Source organism: Petromyzon marinus, chromosome 82 (genome assembly GCF_048934315.1).
Source record: "Petromyzon marinus isolate PM22_M1 ecotype Great Lakes invasive population chromosome 82, UKy_Petmar_22M1.pri1.0, whole genome shotgun sequence".
Classification (NCBI taxonomy): domain Eukaryota; kingdom Metazoa; phylum Chordata; class Hyperoartia; order Petromyzontiformes; family Petromyzontidae; genus Petromyzon; species Petromyzon marinus.
The window spans coordinates 4,955,030-4,979,157 of record NC_133747.1 but is presented as its reverse complement, the minus strand read 5'-3'; the positions used below and the strand labels follow the sequence as shown (position 1 = coordinate 4,979,157).

The 24,128-nt window shown below is 53.3% G+C and overlaps 1 protein-coding gene across 1 annotated transcript in view; it reads left to right on the top strand.

The window, feature by feature from the left end:
• LOC142907721 (uncharacterized) overlaps positions 1-24,128 on the top strand; it is a 58,682-nt gene that overhangs the window by 14,674 nt on the left and 19,880 nt on the right. The window contains exons 4-6 of the mRNA XM_076057385.1: positions 7,360-7,486; positions 8,607-8,724; positions 17,185-17,336. Of these exons, the coding sequence (XP_075913500.1) occupies positions 7,360-7,486; positions 8,607-8,724; positions 17,185-17,336 (397 nt within the window). The remainder of the gene's footprint in view (positions 1-7,359; positions 7,487-8,606; positions 8,725-17,184; positions 17,337-24,128) is intronic.

Sequence of the window (24,128 nt, the reverse complement as noted above, 5' to 3'; positions counted from 1 at the left end):
TGTGGTGAGTGTGTGGTGAGTGTGGTGAGTGTGGTGAGTGTGGTGAGTGTGGTGAGTGTGGTGAGTGTGTGGTGAGTGTGTGGTGAGTGTGGTGAGTGTGGTGAGTGTGGTGAGTGTGGTGAGTGTGGTGAGGGTGGTGAGTGTGTGGTGAGTGTGTGGTGAGTGTGTGGTGAGTGTGGTGAGTGTGGTGAGTGTGGTGAGTGTGTGTGGTGAGTGTGTGGTGAGTGTGGTGAGTGTGTGGTGAGTGTGTGGTGAGTGTGTGGTGAGTGTGTGGTGAGTGTGTGGTGAGTGTGTTGGTGAGTGTGGTGAGTGTGGTGAGTGTGTGGTGAGTGTGTGGTGAGTGTGTGGTGAGTGTGGTGAGTGTGGTGAGTGTGGTGAGTGTGTGTGGTGAGTGTGTGGTGAGTGTGGTGAGTGTGTGGTGAGTGTGTGTGGTGAGTGTGGTGAGTGAGTGGTGAGTGTGGTGAGTGTGTGGTGAGTGTGGTGAGTGTGGTGAGTGTGTGGTGAGTGTGTGGTGAGTGTGTGGTGAGTGGTGTGGTGAGTGTGGTGAGTGTGTGGTGAGTGTGTGTGGTGAGTGTGGTGAGTGTGTGGTGAGTGTGGTGAGTGTGTGTGGTGAGTGTGGTGAGTGTTGAGTGTGTGTGGTGAGTGTGGTGAGTGTGTGGTGAGTGTGTGGTGAGTGTGGTGAGTGTGGTGAGTGTGTGGTGAGTGTGTGGTGAGTGTGTGGTGAGTGTGGTGAGTGTGTGGTGGAGTGTGGTGAGTGAGTGTGTGGTGAGTGTGTGTGGTGAGTGTGTGGTGAGTGTGGTGAGTGTGTGGTGAGTGTGGTGAGTGAGTGTGTGGTGAGTGTGTGTGGTGAGTGTAGTGAGTGTGGTGAGTGTGTGGTGAGTGTGGTGAGTGTGTGTGGTGAGTGTGTGGTGAGTGTGGTGAGTGTGTGTGGTGAGTGTGTGGTGAGTGTGTGTGGTGAGTGAGTGGTGAGCGTGTGGTGAGTGTGGTGAGTGTGGTGAGTGAGTGTGGTGAGTGTGGTGAGTGAGTGGTGAATGTGTGGTGAGTGTGGTGAGTGTGTGTGGTGAGTGTGGTGAGTGAGTGTGGTGAGTGTGTGGTGAGTGTGGTGAGTGTGGTGAGTGTGGTGAGTGTGTGGTGAGTGTGGTGAGTGTGTGGTGAGTGTGTGGTGAGTGTGTGGTGAGTGTGTGTAGTGAGTGTGGTGAGTGAGTGTGGTGAGTGTGTGGTGAGTGTGGTGAGTGTGTGGTGAGTGTGTGGTGAGTGTGGTGAGTGTGTGGTGAGTGTGGTGAGTGTGTGGTGAGTGTGGTGAGTGTGTGGTGAGTGTGTGGTGTGTGTAGTGAGTGTGGTGAGTGTGGTGAGTGTGGTGAGTGTGTGGTGTGTGTGGTGAGTGTGGTGAGTGTGGTGAGTGTGTGGTGAGTGTGTGTGGTGAGTGTGGTGAGTGTGGTGAGTGTGGTGGTGAGTGTGTGGTGAGTGTGGTGAGTGTGGTGAGTGTGGTGAGTGTGGTGGTGAGTGTGTGGTGAGTGTGGTGAGTGTGGTGTGTGTGGTGAGTGAGTGGTGAGTGTGTGGTGAGTGTGGTGAGTGTGTGGTGAGTGTGTGGTGAGTGTGTGTGTGTGTGTGGTGAGTGTGTGGTGAGGTGTGGTGAGCGTGGTGAGTGTGTGGTGAGTGTGTGGTGAGTGTGGTGAGTGTGGTGAGTGTGTGGTGAGTGTGTGGTGAGTGTGGTGAGTGTGTGTGGTGAGTGTGTGGTGAGTGTGGTGAGTGTGGTGAGTGTGGTGAGTGTGTGGTGAGTGTGGTGAGTGTGGTGAGTGTGTGGTGAGTGTGTGGTGAGTGTGGTGAGTGTGTGGTGAGTGTGGTGAGTGTGGTGAGTGTGGTGAGTGTGGTGAGTGTGTGGTGAGTGTGTGGTGAGTGTGGTGAGTGTGGTGAGTGTGGTGAGTGTGGTGAGTGTGTGGTGAGTGTGGTGAGTGTGGTGAGTGTGGTGAGTGTGTGGTGAGTGTGGTGAGTGTGTGGTGAGTGTGTGGTGAGTGTGGTGAGTGTGTGGTGAGTGTGGTGAGTGTGTGGTGAGTGTGTGGTGAGTGTGGTGAGTGTGTGGTGAGTGTGTGGTGAGTGTGGTGAGTGTGGTGAGTGTGGTGAGTGTGTGGTGTGTGTGGTGTGTGTGGTGAGTGTGGTGAGTGAGTGAGTGGGTGGGTGGGTGGGTGAGTGAGTGAGTGGGTGGGTGAGTGTGGTGAGTGTGTGTGGTGAGTGTGGTGAGTGTGGTGAGTGTGGTGAGTGTGTGTGGTGAGTGTGGTGAGTGTGGTGAGTGTGGTGAGTGTGGTGAGTGTGGTGAGTGTGGTGAGTGTGTGGTGAGTGTGTGTGGTGAGTGTGTGGTGAGTGTGTGGTGAGTGTGGTGAGTGTGGTGAGTGTGTGTGGTGAGTGTGTGGTGAGTGTGTGTGGTGAGTGTGGTGAGTGTGTGTGGGTGAGTGTGTGGTGAGTGTGGTGAGTGTGGTGAGTGTGTGTGGTGAGTGTGGTTAGTGTGGTGAGTGTGTGGTGAGTGTGTGGTGAGTGTGTGTGGTGAGTGTGGTGAGTGTGTGTGTGGTGAGTGTGGTGAGTGTGGTGAGTGTGTGTGAGTGAGTGGTGAGTGTGTGTGGTGAGTGTGGTGAGTGTGTGGTGAGTGTGGTGAGTGTGGTGAGTGTGGTGAGTGTGGTGAGTGTGTGTGGTGAGTGTGGTGAGTGTGTGGTGAGTGTGTGGTGAGTGTGTGTGGTGAGTGTGGTGAGTGTGTGGTGAGTGTGGTGAGTGTGGTGAGTGTGGTGAGTGGTGGTGAGTGTGTGGTGAGTGTGGTGAGTGTGGTGAGTGTGTGTGGTGAGTGTGGTGAGCGTGTTGGTGAGTGTGGTGAGTGTGGTGAGTGAGTGTGTGTGAGTGTGGTGAGTGTGGTGAGTGTGGTGAGTGTGGTGAGTGTTGGTGAGTGTGTGGTGAGTGTGGTGAGAGTGTGGTGAGTGTGTGGTGTGTGTGGTGTGTGTGGTGAGTGTGGTGAGTAGAGTGAGTGGTGTGGGTGGGTGGGTGAGTGAGTGAGTGGGTGGGTGAGTGTGGTGAGTGTGTGTGGTGAGTGTGGTGAGTGTGGTGAGTGTGGTGAGTGTGTGTGGTGAGTGTGGTGAGTGTGGTGAGTGTGGTGAGTGTGTGGTGAGTGTGTGTGTGAGTGTGTGGTGAGTGTGTGGTGAGTGTGGTGAGTGTGGTGAGTGTGTGTGGTGAGTGTGTGGTGAGGTGTGTGTGTGTGAGTGTGGTGAGTGTGTGTGTGAGTGTGTGGTGAGTGTGGTGAGTGTGGTGAGTGTGTGTGGTGAGTGTGGTTAGTGTGGTGAGTGTGTGGTGAGTGTGTGGTGAGTGTGTGTGTGAGTGTGGTGAGTGTGTGGTGAGTGAGTTGTGTGTGTGGGTGAGTGTGTGTGTGGTGAGTGTGTGGTGAGTGTGGTGAGTGTGTGGTGAGTGAGTGGTGAGTGTGTGTGGTGAGTGTGGTGAGTGTGTGGTGGTGTGGTGAGTGTGGTGAGTGTGGTGAGTGTGGTGAGTGTGTGTGGTGAGTGTGGTGAGTGTGTGGTGAGTGTGTGGTGAGTGTGTGGTGAGTGTGGTGAGTGTGGTGAGTGTGTGGTGAGTGTGGTGAGTGTGGTGAGTGTGTGTGGTGAGTGTGGTGAGCGTGTTGGTGAGTGTGGTGAGTGTGGTGAGTGAGTGTGGTGAGTGTGGTGAGTGAGTGTGGTGAGTGTGGTGAGTGTGGTGAGTGTGGTGAGTGTGGTGAGTGTGTGGTGAGTGTGTGGTGAGTGTGTGGTGAGTGTGGTGGGTGTGTGGTGAGTGTGTGTGGTGAGTGAGTGGTGAGTGTGGTGAGTGTGTGGTGAGTGTGGTGTGTGTGGTGTGTGTGGTGAGTGAGTGGTGAGCGTGTTGGTGAGTGTGGTGAGTGTGGTGAGTGTGTGGTGAGTGTGGTGAGTGTGGTGAGTGTGTGTGGTGAGTGTGGTGAGTGTGGTGAGTGTGGTGAGTGTGTGGTGAGTGTGTGTGGCGAGTGTGTGGTGAGTGTGGTGAGTGTGTGGTGAGTGTGGTGAGTGTGGTGAGTGTGGTGAGTGTGTGTGGTGAGTGTGGTGAGTGTGGTGAGTGTGTGGTGAGTGTGGTGAGTGTGTGGTGAGTGTGGTGAGCGTGTGTTGGTGAGTGTGGTGAGTGTGTGTGGTGAGTGGTGTGGTGAGTGTGGTGAGTGTGGTGAGTGTGTGGTGAGTGTGTGGTGAGTGTGGTGAGTGAGTGTGGTGAGTGTGGTGAGTGTGGTGAGTGTGGTGAGTGTGTGGTGAGTGTGTGTGGTGGTGTGGTGAGTGAGTGGTGAGTGTGGTGAGTGTGGTGAGTGGTGAGTGTGGTGAGTGTGTGGTGAGTGTGGTGAGTGTGGTGAGTGTGTGTGGTGAGTGTGTGTGGTGAGTGTGTGGTGAGTGTGGTGAGTGTGGTGGTGAGTGTGGTGAGTGTGGTGAGTGTGTGTGAGAGTGTGGTGAGTGTGTGTGGTGAGTGTGGTGAGCGTGGTGAGTGTGTGGTGAGTGTGTGGTGAGAGTGTGGTGAGTGTGTGGTGAGTGTGGTGAGTGTGGTGAGTGTGGTGAGTGTGGTGAGTGTGTGGTGAGTGTGGTGAGTGTGGTGAGTGTGTGTGGTGAGTGTGGTGAGTGAGTGAGTGAGTCAGTGTGTGTGATGAGTGAGTGTGGTGAGTGAGTGTGGTGAGTGAGTGTGTGGTGATTGTGTGGTGATTGTGTGGTGAGTGAGTGAGTGTGGTGAGTGTGTGTGGTGAGTGAGTGGTGAGTGAGTGAGTGTGGTGAGTGTGTGTGTGGTGAGTGAGTGGTGAGTGAGTGTGTGGTGAGTGTGTGGTGAGTGAGTGAATGTGTGGTGAGTGAGTGGTGAGTGAGTGGTGAGTGATTGAGTGGTGAGTGAGTGTGAGTGAGTGAGTGTGTGTGAGTGAGTGAGTGTGGTGAGTGTGGTGAGTGTGTGTGGTGAGTGAGTGAGTGTGTGTGGTGAGTGAGTGAGTGAGTGTGGTGAGTGTGGTGAGTGTGTGTGGTGAGTGAGTGAGTGTGAGTGAGTAAGTGAGTGTGGTGAGTGAGTGGAGCGTGGTGATTGTGTGTGGTGAGTGTGTGGTGAGTTAGTGTGTGTGTGTGTGGTGAGTGAGTGTGTGGTGAGTGTGTGTGAGTGAGTGAGTGAGTGGTGAGTGAGTGTGAGTGTGTGGTGAGTGAGTGTGAGCGTGGTGATTGTGTGTGTGTGTGTGGTGAGTGAGTTAGTGGTGAGTGTGTGTGGTGAGTGTGTGGTGAGTTAGTGTGGTGAGTGAGTGAGTGGTGAGTGTGTGTGGTGAGTGGTGTGGTGAGTGAGAGTGGTGAGTGTGTGTGGTGAGTTGTAGGTGAGCGTGGTGAGTGAGTGGTGAGTGTGTGTGAGTGAGTGAGTGAGTGAGTGTGTGGTGAGTGAGTGTGTGAGTGTGTGTGGTGAGTGAGTGTGTGTGTGTGTGGTGAGTGAGTGAGTGTGGTGAATGAGTGTGTGGTGAGTGTGGTGAGTGAGTGTGGTGAGTGTGGTGAGTGTGGTGAGTGTGGTGAGTGAGTGAGTGTGGTGAGTGTGGTGAGTGAGTGAGTGTGGTGAGTGAGTGTGGTGAGTTGTAGGTGAGTGAGTGTGGTGAGTGAGTGAGTGAGTGTGGTGAGTGAGTGTGTGGTGAGTGAGTGTGGTGAGTGTGTGGTGAGTGTGTGTGTGGTGGTGAGTGAGTGAGTGTGTGTGTGTGGTGAGTGTGGTGAGTGTGAGTGAGTGGTGAGTGAGTGGTGAGTGAATGGTGAGTGTGGTGAGTGAGTGGTGAGTGAGTGGTGAGTGTGGTGAGTGTGTGGTGAGTGAGTGGTGAGTGAGTGGTGAGTGTGGGTGAGTGAGTGAGTGTGAGTGTGGTGAGTGAGTGTGGTGAGTGAGTGAGTGTCTGTGTGTGTGTGGTGAGTTGTAGGTGAGCGTGGTGAGTGAGTGTGTGTGTGTGTGTGTGTGGTGAGTGAGTGGTGAGTGTGTGGTGAGTGTGGTGAGTGAGTGAGTGTCTGTGTGTGTGTGTGTGGTGAGTTGTAGGTGAGCGTGGTGAGTGGTGAGTGAGTGAGTGTGGTGAGTGAGTGAATGTGAGTGTGGTGAGTGAGTGAGTGTCTGTGTGTGTGTGGTGAGTTGTAGGTGAGCGTGGTGAGTGAGTATGTGTCTGTGTGTGTGTGGTGAGTTGTAGGTGAGCGTGGTGAGTGGTGAGTGTGTGTGGTGAGTGAGTGAGTGTCTGTGTGTGTGTGTGGTGAGTTGTAGGTGAGTGTGGTGAGTGTCTGTGTGTGTGTGGTGAGTTGTAGGTGAGCGTGGTGAGTGAGTGTGTGTGTGGTGAGTGAGTGAGTGTCTGTGTGTGTGTGTGTGGTGAGTTGTAGGTGAGTGTGGTGAGTGTCTGTGTGTGTGTGGTGAGTTGTAGGTGAGCGTGGTGAGTGAGTGTGTGTGTGGTGAGTGAGTGAGTGTCTGTGTGTGTGTGTGGTGAGTTGTAGGTGAGTGTGGTGAGTGTCTGTGTGTGTGTGGTGAGTGGTGAGTGAGTGAGTGGTGAGTGTGGTGAGTGAGTATGTGTCTGTGTGTGTGGTGAGTTGTAGGTGAGCGTGGTGAGTGAGTGGTGAGTGTGTGGTGAGTGTGGTGAGTGAGTGAGTGTCTGTGTGTGTGTGTGTGGTGAGTTGTAGGTGAGCGTGGTGAGTGGTGAGTGAGTGAGTGTGGTGAGTGAGTGAGTGGTGAGTGTGGTGAGTGAGTGAGTGTCTGTGTGTGTGTGGTGAGTTGTAGGTGAGCGTGGTGAGTGAGTGAGTGAGTGTCTGTGTGTGTGTGTGGTGAGTTGTAGGTGAGTGTGGTGAGTGTCTGTGTGTGTGTGTGGTGAGTTGTAGGTGAGCGTGGTGAGTGAGTGAGTGTGAGTGAGTGGTGAGTGTGGTGAGTGAGTGAGTGTCTGTGTGTGTGTGTGTGGTGAGTTGTAGGTGTGTGTGGTGTGTGTGTGTGTGTGGTGAGTGAGTGAGTGTGTGTGGTGAGTGGTGAGTTGTAGGTGAGCGTGGTGAGTGAGTGGTGAGTGAGTGAGTGTCTGTGTGTGTGTGGTGAGTTGTAGGTGAGCGTGGTGAGTGAGTGGTGAGTGAGTGAGTGAATGGTGAGTGAGTGAGTGGTGAGTGAGTGGTGAGTGAGTGGTGAGTGAGTGAGTGAGTGGTGAGTGTGGTGAGTGTGTGGTGAGTGTGTGTGGTGAGTGTGTGGTGAGTGTGTGTGGTGAGTGTGTGTGGTGAGTGTGTGGTGAGTGTGTGTGGTGAGTGGGTGAGTGTGTGTGGTGAGTGAGTGGTGAGTGAGTGTGGTGAGTGAGTGTGGTGAGTGAGTGTGTGTCTGTGTGTGTGTGGTGAGTTGTAGGTGAGCGTGGTGAGTGAGCTGTGGGTCTCACCAGTCCGTGCTCTGCACGGACATCAAGTGATGTGCACCGTCACTCACCCCAGCCTCACCAACCCGGAGACTCAGTCGCTCACCCTCTCCGTCATGTGTGAGTCGCTCACCCGCTCACTCACCCACTCACCAACTCACTCACCCACCCGCTCACCCACTCACTCGCCCACTCACTCGCTCAACCACTCACTCACCCACTCACTCAACCACTCACTCACTCACCCACTCACCGACTCACTCATCCACTCGCCCACCCACTCACTCACCCACTCACTCACCCACTCACCACTCACTCACCGACTCACTGACTCACCCACTCACTCACTCACCCACCCGCCCACTCACTCACCCACTCACTCACTCACCCACTCACTCACCCACTCACTCGCTCAACCACTCACTCACCCACTCACTCACTCACCCACTCACTCACTCACTCATCCACTCACTCACCCACTCACTCACCCACTCACTCACCCACTCACCCACTCACTCACCCACTCACCCACTCACCCACCTACCCACCCACTCACTCACTCACCCACTCACTCACCCACCCACCCACTCACCCACCCACTCACTCACCCACTCACTCACTCACCCACTCTCTCACTCACTCACCCACCCACCCACTCACTCATCCACTCGCCCACCCACTCACTCACCCACCCACTCACCCACCCACTCACCCATGATTATAATAATGTCAATGATGTTGATAACGATGATGGTGGTGTTAATGATATTGATGTTGATGGTGGTGATGGTGATGATGGTGGTGATGATGATAATAGTAGTGATGGGGGTGATGGTGGTGATGGTGGTGATGGTGATGATGGTGGTGATGGTGGTGGTGATGATGATGGTGGTGGTAATGATGTTGATGGTGGTGGTGATGATGATAGTAGTGATGATGATGATGGTGGTGATGGTGGTGATGGTGATGGTGGTGATGGTGGTGATGGTGGTGATGGTGATGGTGGTGATGGTGATGATGGTGGTGATGGTGATGATGGTGGTGATGGTGGTGATGGTGGTGGTGATGATGATGGTGGTGGTGATGATGATGGTGGTGGTAATGATGTTGATGGTGGTGGTGATGATGATAGTAGTGATGATGGTGATGATGGTGATGGTGGTAATGATGATGGTGGTGATGGTGGTAATGATGATGGTGATGATGGTGGTGACGTTGTTGTTGTTGTTGCTGGGTGTAGTTTCTCCCGAGGTGACCGTGTCTGGCTTTGACGGACAGTGGTACCTGGAGCGTGCTGATGCTCAGCTGGTGTGTCACACTGTGGCTAATCCTGCAGCTAGCTCATTCACGTGGAGCAGGTGGGTGGGTGAGTGGGTGGGTGAGTGGGTGGGTGAGTGGGTGGGTGAGTGGGTGGGTGAGTGGGTGGGTGGGGGGGTGGGTGGGTGGGGGGGTGGGTGGGTGGGGGGGTGGGTGGGTGGGTGGGGGGGTGGGTGGGTGGGTGGGAGAGTGAGTGAGTGAGTGAGTGGGTGAGTGAGTGGGTGGGTGAGTGAGTGAGTGGGTGGGTGGGTGAGTGAGTGAGTGAGTGGATGAGTGAGTGGGTGAGTGAGTGGGTGGGTGGGTGGGTGAGTGGGTGGGTGAGTGGGTGGGTGGGTGGGTGGGTGAGTGAGTGGGTGAGTGGGTGGGTGAGTGAGTGGGTGGGTGAGTGAGTGGGTGAGTGAGTGAGTGAGTGGGTGAGTGGGTGGGTGGGTGAGTGGGGGGGTGAGTGGGTGGGTGGGTGGGTGGGTGGGTGGGTGAGTGGGTGAGTGGGTGAGTGAGTGAGTGGGTGGGTGGGTGAGTGGGGGGGTGAGTGGGTGGGTGAGTGGGGGGGTGGGTGGGGGGGTGGGTGGGGGGGTGGGTGGGTGGGTGGGAGAGTGAGTGGGTGAGTGGGTGAGTGAGTGGGTGGGTGAGTGAGTGAGTGGGTGGGTGAGTGAGTGGGTGAGTGAGTGAGTGGGTGGGTGAGTGAGTGGGTGAGTGAGTGGGTGAGTGAGTGAGTGAGTGGGTGAGTGGGTGGGTGAGTGAGAGAGTGGGTGAGTGGGTGGGTGAGTGAGAGAGTGGGTGGGTGGGTGAGTGAGAGAGTGGGTGAGTGGGTGGGTGAGTGAGAGAGTGGGTGGGTGGGTGAGTGAGTGGGTGAGTGAGTGAGTGGGTGAGTGAGTGAGTGAGTGGGTGAGTGGGTGGGTGAGTGAGAGAGTGGGTGGGTGAGTGAGTGGGTGGGTGGGTGAGTGAGTGGGTGAGTGAGTGAGTGAGTGGGTGAGTGGGTGGGTGAGTGAGAGAGTGGATGAGTGGGTGGGTGAGTGAGTGAGTGAGTGGGTGAGTGAGTGAGAGAGTGGGTGAGTGGGTGGGTGAGTGAGAGAGTGGGTGGGTGAGTGAGTGGGTGGGTGGGTGAGTGAGTGGGTGAGTGAGTGAGTGAGTGGGTGAGTGGGTGGGTGAGTGAGAGAGTGGATGAGTGGGTGGGTGAGTGAGTGAGTGAGTGGGTGAGTGAGTGAGAGAGTGGGTGAGTGGGTGGGTGAGTGAGAGAGTGGGTGAGTGAGTGGGTGAGTGAGTGGGTGGGGGGGGTGAGTGGGTGGGAGAGTGAGAGAGTGGGTGGGGGTGTGGGTGGGTGAGTGGGTGGGTGGGTGAGTGGGTGGGTGAGTGAGTGAGTGAGTGGGTGGGTGAGTGGGTGAGAAGTGAGTCAGTGAGTGGGGGGGTGAGTGCTGATGCTCAGCTGGTGTGTCACACCGTGGCTAATCCTGCAGCTAGCTCATTCACTTGGAGCAGGTGGGTGGGTGGGTGAGTGGGTGGGTGGGTGGGGGGGTGGGTGGGTGGGTGGGGGGGTGGGTGGGTGGGGGGGTGGGTGGGTGGGGGGGTGGGTGGGTGGGGGGGTGGGTGGGTGGGGGGGTGGGTGGGTGGGGGGGTGGGTGGGTGGGGGGGTGGGTGGGTGGGGGGGTGGGTGGGTGGGGGGGTGGGTGGGTGGGGGGGTGGGTGGGTGGGGGGGTGGGTGGGTGGGGGGGTGGGTGGGTGGGGGGGTGGGTGGGTGGGGGGGTGGGTGGGTGGGGGGGTGGGTGGGTGGGGGGGTGGGTGGGTGGGGGGGTGGGTGGGTGGGGGGGTGGGTGGGTGGGGGGGTGGGTGGGTGGGGGGGTGGGTGGGTGGGTGAGTGGGTGGGTGGGTGAGTGGGTGGGTGGGTGAGTGGGTGAGTGGGTGAGTGGGTGAGTGAGTGGGTGGGTGGGTGGGGGGGTGGGTGGGTGGGTGGGTGGGTGAGTGAGTGGGTGGGTGGGTGATTGGGTGGGTGAGTGGGTGGGTGGGTGATTGGGTGGGTGAGTGGGTGGGTGGGTGGGTGATTGGGTGGGTGAGTGGGTGGGTGGGTGAGTGGGTGGGTGAGTGGGTGGGTGGGTAAGTGGGTGGGTGGGTGATTGGGTGGGTGAGTGAGTGGGTGGGTGGGTGAGTGGGTGAGTGAGAGAGTGGGTGAGTGAGTGAGTGGGTGGGTGGGTGGGGGGGTGGGTGGGTGGGTGGGTGGGTGAGTGGATGGGTGGGTGGGTGAGTGGGTGAGTGGGTGAGTGAGTGGGTGGGTGAGTGAGTGAGTGGGTGGGTGAGTGGGTGAGTGAGTGGGTGGGTGGGTGGGTGAGTGGGTGGGTGGGTGGGTGGGTGAGTGGGTGGGTGGGTGGGTGAGTGGGTGAGTGGGTGGGTGGGTGGGTGAGTGGGTGAGTGGGTGAGTGAGTGGGTGGGTGAGTGAGTGAGTGGGTGAGTGAGTGAGTGAGTGGGTGAGTGAGTTAGTGAGTGGGTGGGTGGGTTAGTGAGTGGGTGGGTGGGTGGGGGGGTGGGTGGGGGGGTGAGTCGGTGGGGGGGTGAGTGGGTGAGTGGGTGGGTGAGTGAGTGGGGGAGTGAGTGGGTGGGTGAGTGGGTGAGTGGGTGAGTGAGTGGGTGGGTGAGTGGGTGAGTGGGTGAGTGAGTGGGTGGGTGGGTGAGTGAGTGGGTGGGTGAGTGGGTGGGTGGGGGGGTGAGTGAGTGGGGGGTGAGTGAGTGGGGGGGTGAGTGGGTGGGTGGGGGGGTGAGTGGGTGGGGGGTGAGTGAGTGAGTGAGTGGGTTGGTGGGTGAGTAGGTGGGTGTTTGTGTCTCTGTGTGTCTACATGTGTTTGTATGTGTGTGTGTGTCCACGTGTGTGTGTGTGTGTGTGTCTACGTGTGTGTGTGTGTCACTGTGTCTCTGTGTGTGTGTCTCTGTGTGTGTGTGTCTACATGTGTCTGTGTGTGTGTGTCTACATGTGTCTCTGTGTGTGTGTGTGTCTCCATGTGTCTCTGTGTGTGTGTCTGTGTGTGTGTGTGTCTACATGTGTCTCTGTGTGTCTGTCTACATGTGTCTCTGTGTGTGTGTGTCTACATGTGTCTCTGTGTGTGTCTCTGTGTGTGTGTGTCTACATGTGTCTCTGTGTGTGTGTCTACATCTCTGTGTGTGTGTGTCTCTCTCTGTGTGTGTGTCTCTCTGTGTGTGTGTCTACATGTGTCTCTGTGTGTCTCTGTGTGTGTGTCTACATATGTCTCTGTGTGTGTGTCTACATATGTCTCTGTGTGTGTGTCTACATGTGTCTCTGTGTGTGTGTCTACATGTGTCTCTGTGTGTGTGTCTACATGTGTCTCTATGTGTGTCTGTGTGTGTGTGTCTACATGTGTCTCTGTGTGTGTGTGTCTACATGTCTCTGTGTGTCTGTGTGTGTCTCTGTGTGTCTGTGTGTGTGTCTACATGTGTCTGTGTGTGTGTGTCTCTGTGTGTGTCTACATGTCTCTGTGTGTGTCTCTGTGTGTGTCTCTGTGTGTGTGTCTGTGTGTGTCTCTGTGTGTGTGTCTACATGTGTCTCTGTGTGTGTGTCTCTGTGTGTGTGTCTACATGTGTCTCTGTGTGTGTCTACATGTCTCTGTGTGTGTGTCTACATGTCTCTGTGTGTCTCTGTGTGTGTGTCTCTGTGTGTGTGTCTCTGTGTGTGTGTCTACATGTGTCTCTGTGTGTGTCTACATGTGTCTCTGTGTGTGTGTCTGTGTGTGTGTCTACATGTGTCTGTGTGTGTCTACATGTGTCTCTGTGTGTGTGTCTACATGTGTCTCTGTGTGTGTGTCTGTGTGCGTGTGTCTGTGTATGTGTCTCTGTGTGTGTCTGTGTGTGTGTCTACATGTGTCTCTGTGTGTGTCTGTGTGTGTGTCTACATGTGTCTCTGTGTGTGTGTCTGTGTGTGTGTCTACATGTGTGTCTGTGTGTGTGTCTCTGTGTGTGTGTGTGTCTGTGTGTGTGTGTGTGTGTCTACATGTGTCTGCGTGTGTGTTTCTACATCTCTGTGTGTGTGTGTCTCTCTGTGTGTGTGTGTCTCTCTGTGTGTGTCTACATGTGTCTCTGTGTGTGTGTCTGTGTGTGTGTGTGTGTGTCTACATGTGTCTACATGTGTCTCTGTGTGTGTGTCTCTGTGTGTGTGTCTCTGTGTGTGTGTCTCTGTGTGTGTCTATGTAGGGACACCGTCTCCCTGTCCGCTCTGGGCCTGGACACGGACAACGTGTCTCTGTGTGTGTCTGTGTTTACATGTGTCTGTGTGTCTGTGTGTGTGTCTACATGTGTCTGTGTGTGTGTCTGTGTGTGTGTCTCTGTGTGTGTGTGTGTGTGTCTGTGTGTGTGTGTCTGTGTGTGTCTGTGTGTGTGTCTACATGTGTCTGTGTGTGTGTCTGTGTGTCTGTGTGTCTGTGTGTGTGTGTCTGTGTGTGTCTGTGTGTGTGTCTACATGTGTCTCTGTGTATGTCTACATGTGTCTCTGTGTGTGTCTGTGTGTGTGTCTCTCTGTGTGTGTGTCTCTGTGTGTGTGTCTCTGTGTGTGTCTGTGTGTGTGTGTGTCTCTGTGTGTGTCTGTGTGTCTCTGTGTGTGTGTCTCTGTGTGTGTGTCTCTGTGTGTGTGTCTACATGTGTCTGTGTGTGTGTCTACATGTGTCTGTGTGTGTGTCTACATGTGTCTCTGTGTGTGTCTCTGTGTGTGTGTCTGTGTGTGTCTCTGTGTGTGTGTCTCTGTGTGTGTCTCTGTGTGTGTGTCTCTCTGTGTGTGTGTCTACATGTGTCTGTGTGTCTGTGTGTGTGTCTCTGTGTGTGTCTCTCTGTGTGTGTGTCACTGTGTCTACATGTGTCTCTGTGTGTGTCTCTGTCTGTGCGTCTACGTAGGGACAACGTCTCTCTGTCCGCTCTGGGCCTGGACACGGACAACGTGTGTCTGTGTGTGTGTCTCTGTGTGTGTGTCTCTGTGTGTCTGTCTGTGTGTGTCTGTCTGTGTGTCTACATGTGTCTGAGTGTGTGTGTGTCTACATGTGTCTGAGTGTCTGTGTGTGTGTCTACATGTGTCTGTGTGTGTGTCTGTGTGTGTGTGTCTGTGTGTGTGTGTCTGTGTGTGTGTCTACATGTGTCTGTGTGTGTGTGTGGCTGTGTGTGTGTGTCTACATGTGTCTGTGTGTGTGTGTCTGTGTGTGTCTCTGTGTGTGTGTCTCTGTGTGTGTCTCTGTGTGTGTGTCTCTGTGTGTGTCTCTGTGTGTGTGTCTCTGTGTGTGTCTCTGGCGACCCGGGTTCGATTCCCGCTCACGGCCAACACCAGTGATGATTATCTGAACCGGTCCCGGGCCTCCCCTAGGTCGACTCAGCCTCAAATGAGTACCTGGTGCGGTGTGTAAACATTGCCACTAGGGAGACAAAGGCGGTCGGGCGTGGTGCTGGCCACCCACCCCCTCGTGTACCGTTCCGGCCTTCATAGGTGCTCGCTAACAGCACTTGCCCCTACAGTCTGTTAAGGCTATATGGGGGATCTTTGTCTTTGTCTCTGTATGTGTGTCTACATGTGTCTCTGTGTGTGTGTCTCTGTGTGTGTGTCTACATGTGTCTGTGTCTGTCTACAAGTGTCTCTGTGTGTCTCTGTGTGTGTGTACATGTGTCTCTGTGTGTGTGTCTACATGTGTATCTGTGTGTGTGTCTGTGTGTGTGTCTCTGTGTGTGTGTCTCTGTGTGTGTGTCTACATCTCTGTGTGTGTGTCTCTCTCTGTGTGTGTGTCTCTCTGTGTGTGTCTACATGTGTCTCTGTGTGTGTCTACATCTCTGTGTGTGTGTGTCTCTCTCTGTGTGTCTGTCTCTCTGTGTGTGTGTCTACATGTGTGTCTGTGTGTGTCTCTGTGTGTGTCTCTCTGTGTGTCTATGTAGGGACAACGTCTCTCTGTCCGCTCTGGGCCTGGACACGGACAACGTGTCTCTGTGTGTGTCTGTGTTTACATGTGTCTGTGTGTGTGTGTGTCTGTGTGTGTGTCTACATGTGTCTCTGTGTGTGTGTCTGTGTGTGTGTGTGTCTACATGTGTCTCTGTGTGTCTCTCTGTGTGTGTGTCTCCATGTGTCTCTCTGTGTGTGTCTATGTAGGGACAACGTCTCCCTGTCCGCTCTGGGCCTGGACACGGACAACGTGTCTCTGTGTGTGTGTCTACATGTGTCTCTGTGTGTGTGTGTCTCTGTGTGTGTGTCTACATGTGTGTGTGTGTGTGTGTCTCTCTGTGTGTGTGTCTCTCTGTGTGTGTGTCTCTCTCTGTGTGTGTCTATGTAGGGACAACGTCTCTCTGTCTGCTCTGGGCCTGGACACGGACAACGTGTGTCTGTGTGTGTGTCTACATGTGTGTGTCTCTGTGTGTGTGTCTACATGTGTCTACATGTGTGTCTCTGTGTGTGTCTACGTAGGGACAACGTCTCCCTGTCCGCGCTGGGTCTGGACACGGACAACGTGTCTCTGTGTGTGTGTCTACATGTGTGTGTGTGTGTGTCTCTGTGTCTCTGTGTGTGTGTCTACATGTGTGTCTCTGTGTGTCTCTCTGTGTGTGTGTCTATGTAGGGACAACGTCTCTCTGTCCGCTCTGGGCCTGGACACGGACAACGCGTCTCTCTGTGTGTGTCTACATGTGTCTCTGTGTGTGTGTGTCTCTGTGTGTGTGTCTACATGTGTCTACATGTGTCTCTGTGTGTGTCTACATGTCTGTGTGTGTCTCTCTGTGTGTGTCTACGTAGGGACAACGTCTCCCTGTCCTCGCTGGGCCTGGACACGGACAACGTGTCTCTGTGTGTGTGTGTCTCTGTGTGTGTGTCTACATGTGTGTGTGTCTCTCTGTGTGTGTAGGGACAACGTCTCTCTGTCCGCTCTGGGTCTGGACACGGACAACGTGTCTCTGTGTGTGTGTGTCTCTGTGTGTGTCTACATCTCTGTGTGTGTGTCTCTGTGTGTGTCTATGTAGGGACAACGTCTCTCTGTCCGCTCTGGGCCTGGACACGGACAACGTGTCTCTGTGTGTGTGTCTACATGTGTGTCTCTGTGTGTCTCTCTGTGTGTGTGTCTATGTAGGGACAACGTCTCCCTGTCCTCGCTGGGCCTGGACACGGACAACGCGTCTCTGTGTGTGTGTCTACATGTGTCTGTGTGTGTGTCTCTGTGTCTCTGTGTGTGTGTCTACATGTGTCTCTGTGTGTCTCTCTGTGTGTGTGTCTGTGTGTGTGTCTCTGTGTGTGTGTCTACATGTCTGTGTGTGTCTCTCTGTGTGTGTCTATGTAGGGACAACGTCTCCCTGTCCGCTCTGGGTCTGGACACGGACAACGTGTCTCTGTGTGTGTGTGTGTCTACATGTGTGTCTGTGTGTGTGTGTCTCTCTGTGTGTGTGTCTCTCTGTGTGTGTGTCTCTCTCTGTGTGTGTCTATGTAGGGACAACGTCTCTCTGTCCTCGCTGGGCCTGGACACGGACAACGTGTCTCTGTGTGTGTGTGTACATGTGTCTCTGTGTGTGTGTGTCTGTGTGTGTGTCTACATGTCTGTGTGTGTCTCTTTCTCTGTGTGTCTATGTAGTGACAACGTCTCCCTGTCCGCTCTGGGCCTGGACACTGACAACGTGTCTCTGTGTGTGTGTGTCTACATGTGTGTGTCTCTCTGTGTGTGTCTCTCTGTGTGTGTCTATGTAGGGACAACGTCTCCCTGTCCGCTCTGGGCCTGGACACGGACAACGTGTCTCTGTGTGTGTGTGTCTCTGTGTGTGTCTACATCTCTGTGTGTGTGTCTCTGTGTGTGTCTATGTAGGGACAACGTCTCTCTGTCCGCTCTGGGCCTGGACACGGACAACGTGTCTCTGTGTGTGTGTCTACATGTGTGTCTCTGTGTGTGTGTCTCTCTGTGTGTGTCTATGTAGGGACAACGTCTCCCTGTCCTCGCTGGGCCTGGACACGGACAACGCGTCTCTGTGTGTGTGTCTACATGTGTCTCTGTGTGTCTCTCTGTGTGTGTGTCTGTGTGTGTGTCTCTGTGTGTGTGTCTACATGTCTGTGTGTGTCTCTCTGTGTGTGTCTATGTAGGGACAACGTCTCCCTGTCCGCTCTGGGTCTGGACACGGACAACGTGTCTCTGTGTGTGTGTGTGTCTACATGTGTGTCTGTGTGTGTGTCTCTCTGTGTGTGTGTCTCTCTGTGTGTGTGTCTCTCTCTGTGTGTGTCTATGTAGGGACAACGTCTCTCTGTCCTCGCTGGGCCTGGACACGGACAACGTGTCTCTGTGTGTGTGTCTCTGTGTGTGTGTCTCTGTGTGTGTGTCTCTGTGTGTGTGTCTACATGTGTCTCTCTGTGTGTGTCTACGTAGGGACAACGTCTCCCTGTCCGCTCTGGGCCTGGACACGGACAACGCGTCTCTGTGTGTGTGTCTACATGTCTGTGTGTGTGTGTCTCTCTGTGTGTGTGTCTCTCTGTGTGTGTCTACATGTCTGTGTGTGTCTCTCTGTCTATGTAGGGACAACGTCTCCCTGTCCGCTCTGGGCCTGGACACGGACAACGCGTCTCTCCGCTTTCCGCCTCTGAGGCCGGACTTGTCCGGCGACTACTCCTGTCTAGCCCTGAACCACGTGGGGAGTGGCCGTGCAAGTGTCACTGTCCGTGTCACCGGTACGGACACAGTGACACACACACACAGTGACACACACACACAGTGACACACACACACACAGACACACACACACACAGTGACACACACACACAGTGACACACACACACACAGTGACACACACACACAGTGACACACACACACACACAGTGACACACACACAGTGACACACACACACAGTGACACACACACAGTGACACACACACACAGTGACACACACACACACACACTACTCCTGTCTAGCCCTGAACCACGTGGGGAGTGGCCGTGCAAGTGTCACTGTCCGTGTCACCGGTACAGACACAGTGACACACACACAGTGACACACACAGTGACACACACACAGTGACACACACACACACACAGTGACACACACACACACACAGTGACACACACACACAGTGACACACACACACACAGTGACACACACACACACACACAGTGACACACACACACATACACACAGTGACACACACACACACACACTACTCCTGTCTAGCCCTGAACCACGTGGGGAGTGGCCGTGCAAGTGTCACCGTCCGTGTCACCGGTACGGACACACACAGTGACACACACAGTGACACACACAGTGACACACACACACAGTGTGTCACACACACAGTGACACACACACACACAGACACACACACACAGTGACACACACACACAGTGACACACACACACAGTGACACACACACACACAGTGACACACACACACAGTGACACACACACACAGTGACACACACACACAGTGACACACACACACACAGTGACACACACACACAGTGACACACACAGTGACACACACACACAGTGACACACACAGTGACACACACACACACAGTGACACACACACACAGTGACACACACACACACAGTGACACACACACACAGTGACACACACACACAGTGACACACACACACACAGTGACACACACACACACAGTGACACACACACTGACACACACACACACAGTGACACACACACAGTGACACACACACACAGTGACACACACAGTGACACACACACACAGTGACACACACAGTGACACACACACACACAGTGACACACACACACAGTGACACACACACACACAGTGACACACACACACAGTGACACACACACACAGTGACACACACACACACAGTGACACACACACACACAGTGACACACACACTGACACACACACACACAGTGACACACACACAGTGACACACACACAGTGACACACACAGTGACACACACACACACAGTGACACACACACAGTGACACACACACAGTGACACACACAGTGACACACACACACACACACTGACACACACACACTGACACACGTGTACGTACGTGAGCGCTACTATTGATGAGTGAGGCTGTGACACAGAGATACACACACACAGTGACACACACACACACAGTAACACACACAGTGACACACACACACACAGTGACACACACACACACAGTGACACACACACACAGTGACACACACACAGTGACACACACACAGACACAGTGACACACACACACAGTGACACACACACACAGTGACACAGACACACACAGTGACACACACACAGTGAAACACACACAGTGACACACACACACAGTGACACACACACACACAGTGACACACACAGTGACACACACAGTGACACACACACAGTGTCACACACAGTGACACACACATACACACACACACACAGACACACACAGTGACACACACACAGTGTCACACACAGTGACACACACACACAGTGACACACACATACACACACACACACACAGACACACACACACATTGCCTTAATAGGTTCTGCTACTCGCTAATTGCCCTTACAGCCTGTTAAGGCTACACGTGTGTGTGTGTAACGTGTGTGTGTGTGTAATGTGTGTGTAAGTGTGTGTAACGTGTGTGTAAGTGTGTGTAACGTGTGTGTGTGTGTGTAACTGTGTGTGTGTAACTGTGTGTGTGTAACTGTGTGTGTGTGTAACTGTGTGTGTGTGTAACTGTGTGTGTGTAACTGTGTGTGTGTGTAACTGTGTGTGTGTGTAACTGTGTGTGTGTGTAATTGTGTGTGTGTAACTGTGTGTGTGTGTAACTGTGTGTGTGTGTGTAGCTGTGTGTGTGTAACTGTGTGTGTGTGTGTAACTGTGTGTGTGTGTGTAACTGTGTGTGTGTGTGTAACGTGTGTGTGTAAGTGTGTATGTGTGTATGTGTGTAAGTGTGTAACGTGTGTGTGTGAGACGTGTGTGTGTGTAAGTGTGTAACGTGTGTAAGTGTGTGTGCAAGTGTATGTGTGTGTGTGTGTAACGTGTGTGTAAGTGTGTAACGTGTGTGTGTGTAAGTGTGTAACGTGTGTGTGTGTAAGTGTGTATGTGTGTAAGTGTGTAACGTGTGTGTGTGTGTAAGTGTGTAACGTGTGTGTGTAAGTGTGTAACGTGTGTGTGTGTAAGTGTGTAACGTGTGTGTGTGTAAGTGTGTAACGTGTGTGTGTATGTGTGTAAGTGTGTAACGTGTGTGTGTGTGTAAGTGTGTAACGTGTGTGTGTAAGTGTGTAAGTGTGTAACGTGTGTGTGTAAGTGTGTAACGTGTGTGTGTGTAAGTGTGTAACGTGTGTGTAAGTGTGTTGCGTGTGTGTGTGTAAGTGTGTAACGTGTGTGTGTAACGTGTGTGTGTGTAAGTGTGTAACGTGTGTGTGTGTAAGTGTGTAACGTGTGTGTGTGTAAGTGTGTAACGTGTGTGTGTGTAAGTGTGTGTAATGTGTGTGTGTGTAAGTGTGTATGTGTGTATGTAACTGTGTGTGTGTGTGTGTAACTGTGTGTATGTAACTGTGTGTGTGTGTCACTGTGTATGTGTAACTGTGTGTGTGTGTGTAACTGTGTGTGTGTGTGTGTAACTGTGTGTGTAACTGTGTGTGTGTGTGTAACTGTGTGTGTGTGTGTGTAACTGTGTGTGTAACTGTGTGTGTGTGTGTGTAACTGTGTGTGTGTGTGTAACTGTGTGTGTGTGTGTAACTGTGTGTGTGTGTGTAACTGTGTGTGTGTGTGTAACTGTGTGTGTGTGTGTAACTGTGTGTGTGTGTGTAACTCTGTGTGTGTGTAACTGTGTGTGTGTGTGTGTAACTGTGTGTGTGTAACTGTGTGTGTGTGTGTAACTGTGTGTGTGTGTGTAACTGTGTGTGTGTGTGTAACTGTGTGTGTGTGTGTGTAACGTGTGTGTGTGTGTGTAAGTGTGTATGTGTGTATGTAAGTGTGTAACGTGTGTGTGTGTAACGTGTGTAACGTGTGTATGTGTGTGTTACGTGTGTGTAAGTGTGTAACGTGTGTAAGTGTGTGTGTGTAAGTGTGTAACGTGTGTGTTACGTGTGTGTGTGTAAGTGTGTGTGTGTAAGTGTGTTACATGTGTGTGTGTAACGTGTGTGTGTGTAAGTGTGTGTAACGTGTGTGTAACGTGTGTATGTGTGTGTGTATGTGTGTGTAAGTGTGTAAGTGTGTAACGTGTGTGTAAGTGTGTAACGTGTGTGTGTGTAAGTGTGTAACGTGTGTGTAAGTGTGTGTGTAAGTGTGTTGCGTGTGTGTAAGTGTGTAACGTGTGTGTGTAACGTGTGTGTGTGTAACGTGTGTGTGTGTAAGTGTGTAACATGTGTGTGTAACGTGTGTGTGTGTAAGTGTGTAACGTGTGTGTAAGTGTGTATGTGTAAGTGTGTTGCATGTGTGTGTGTAACGTGTGTGTGTAAGTGTGTAAGTGTGTGTGTGTGTGTGTAACATGTGTGTAACGTGTGTGTGTAACGTATGTGTGTGTGTGTGACGTGTGTGTGTGTAACGTGTGTGTAAGTGTGTACGTGTGTAAGTGTGTGTGTGTAAGTGTGTAAGTGTGTGTGTAAGTGTGTAAGTGTGTGTGTAAGTGTGTAAGTGTGCTCTGTACATTTAAGTTCAGTTTTTGTTTATTATGCCTGTTATTTTTTCTTGCATGCGCATAAACCATTTCTAATGAGTTTGTCCCCCCCGTGTCTCTCCCCGTGTCTCCCCCTCCCCCCGTGTCTCCCCCGTGTCTCTCCCCGTGTCTCCCCCTCCCCCCGTGTCTCCCCCCGTGTCTCCCCCCGTGTCCCCCCCGTGTCTCCCCCTCCCCCCGTGTCTCCCCCGTGTCTCTCCCCCCGTGTCTCTCCCCGTGTCTCCCCCTCCCCCCGTGTCTCCCCCCGTGTCTCCCCCCGTGTCCCCCCCGTGTCTCTCCCTCCCCCCCGTGTCTCTCCCCGTGTCTCTCCTCCCGTGTCTCTCCCCGTGTCTCTCCTCCCGTGTCTCCCCCCGTGTCTCCGTGTCTCTCCCTCCCCCCCGTGTCTCTCTCCCCCCGTGTCTCCCCCCCATGTCTCTCTCCCCCCGTGTCTCTCTCCCCCCGTGTCTCCCCCCCGTGTCTCTCCCCGTGTCTCTCTCCCCCCATGTCTCTCTCCCCCCGTGTCTCTCTCCCCCCGTGTCTCTCTCCCCCCGTGTCTCCCCCCCGTGTCTCCCCCGTGTCTCTCCCCCCGTGTCTCTCCCCCCGTGTCTCTCCCCCCGTGTCTCTCCCCCCCGTGTCTCCGTGTCTCCCCCTCCCCCCCGTGTCTCCCCCGTGTCTCTCCCCCCGTGTCTCTCCCCCCGTGTCTCTCCCTCCCCCCCGTGTCTCTCTCTCCCCGTGTCTCTCCCCGTGTCTCTCTCTCTCCCCGTGTCTCTCCCCATGTCTCTCTCTCTCCCCGTGTCTCCCCGTGCGTCTCTCCCCGTGTCTCTCCCCGTCTCTCTCCCCGTGTCTCCCCGTGTCTCTCTCCCCGTGTCTCTCCCCGTCTCTCTCCCCGTGTGTCTCTCTCCCCGTGTCTCTCTCCCCGTGTCTCTCCCCGTCTCTCTCCCCGTGTCTCTCTCCCCGTGTCTCCCCGTGCGTCTCTCCCCGTGTCTCTCCCCGTCTCTCTCCCCGTGTCTCTCCCCGTGTCTCTCCCCGTGTCTCTCCCCGTCTCTCTCCCCGTGTCTCCCCGTGTGTCTCCCCGTCTCTCTCCCCGTGTCTCTCCCCGTGTCTCTCCCCGTGTCTCTCCCCGTGTCTCTCCCCGTGTCTCTCCCCGTCTCTCTCCCCGTGTCTCTCTCCCCGTGTCTCTCCCCGTGTCTCTCCCCGTCTCTCTCCCCGTGTCTCTCTCCCCGTGTCTCTCTCCCCGTGTCTCTCCCCGTCTCTCTCCCCGTGTCTCTCTCTCTCCCCGTGTCTCTCTCCCCGTGTCTCCCCGTGCGTCTCTCCCCGTCTCTCTCCCCGTGTCTCTCCCCGTGTCTCTCCCCGTCTCTCTCCCCGTGTCTCCCCGTGTGTCTCCCCGTCTCTCTCCCCGTGTCTCTCCCCGTGTCTCTCCCCGTGTCTCTCCCCGTCTCTCTCCCCGTGTCTCCCTGTGTCTCTCTCCCCGTGTCTCTCCCCGTGTCTCTCCCCGTCTCTCTCCCCGTGTCTCTCTCTCTCCCCGTGTCTCTCTCCCCGTGTCTCTCCCCGTCTCTCTCCCCGTGTCTCTCTCCCCGTGTCTCTCTCCCCGTGTCTCTCCCCGTCTCTCTCCCCGTGTCTCTCTCCCCGTGTCTCTCTCCCTGTCTCTCTCTCCCCGTGTCTCTCTCTCTCCCCGTGTATCTCTCTCTCCCCGTGTCTCTCTCTCCCCGTGTCTCTCTCTCCCCGTGTCTCTCTCCCCGTGTCTCTCTCTCTCCCCGTGTCTCTCTCCCCGTGTCTCTCCCCGTGTCTCTCCCCGTGTCTCTCCCCGTGTCTCTCCCCGTGTCTCTCTCCCCGTCTCTCTCTCCCCGTGTCTCTCCCCGTGTCTCTCCCCGTATCTCTCCCCGTGTCTCTCCCCGTGTCTCTCTCCCCGTGTCTCTCTCCCCGTGTCTCTCTCTCCCCGTGTCTCTCTCCCCCCGTGTCTCTCTCTCCCGCATCTCTTCCGACGATGACGATGTTGTTAATCAACATCCACATCATCACCATCACCACCACCATCACCACCATCACCATCACCACCACCACCATCACCGCTATTATTATTATTTCCCATCGTGTAAATTTCACCTGGAACGCCTGAACAACATCCCCCTCCCCCTCTACCCCCCACCCCCACAACCTCCAATTTTTATTTTTTTATTTTTTTTTAAATCAAATTTTATTTTTTTGCTATTTGCTTCCTCAAACAAATCGCCGCGAAAAACCTTGACGTTACGAGATGTTTACTTTATTATACTTTGTTAAACATAATTATACTTTATTATACATTATTATACATTGTTATACTTTATTATACATTATTATACTTTATTATACATTGTTATACTTTATTATACTTTATTATACATTGTTATACTTTATTATACATTATTATACATTGTTATACATTATTATACTTTATTATACATTGTTATACTTTATTATACATTGTTATACTTTATTATACTTTATTATACATTGTTATACTTTATTATACATTATTATACTTTATTATACATTATTATACTTTATTATACATTATTATACTTTATTATACATTGTTATACTTTATTATACATTGTTATAATTTATTACACATTGTTATACTTTATTATACATTATTATACTTTATTATACATTATTATACTTTATTATACATTATTATACATTATTATACTTTCTTATACATTGTTATACTTTATTATACATTATTATAATTTATTATACATTGTTATACATTATTATACATTATTATACTTTATTATACATTATTATACTTTATTATACATTGTTATACATTATTATACTTTATTATACATTATTATACATTATTATAATTTATTATA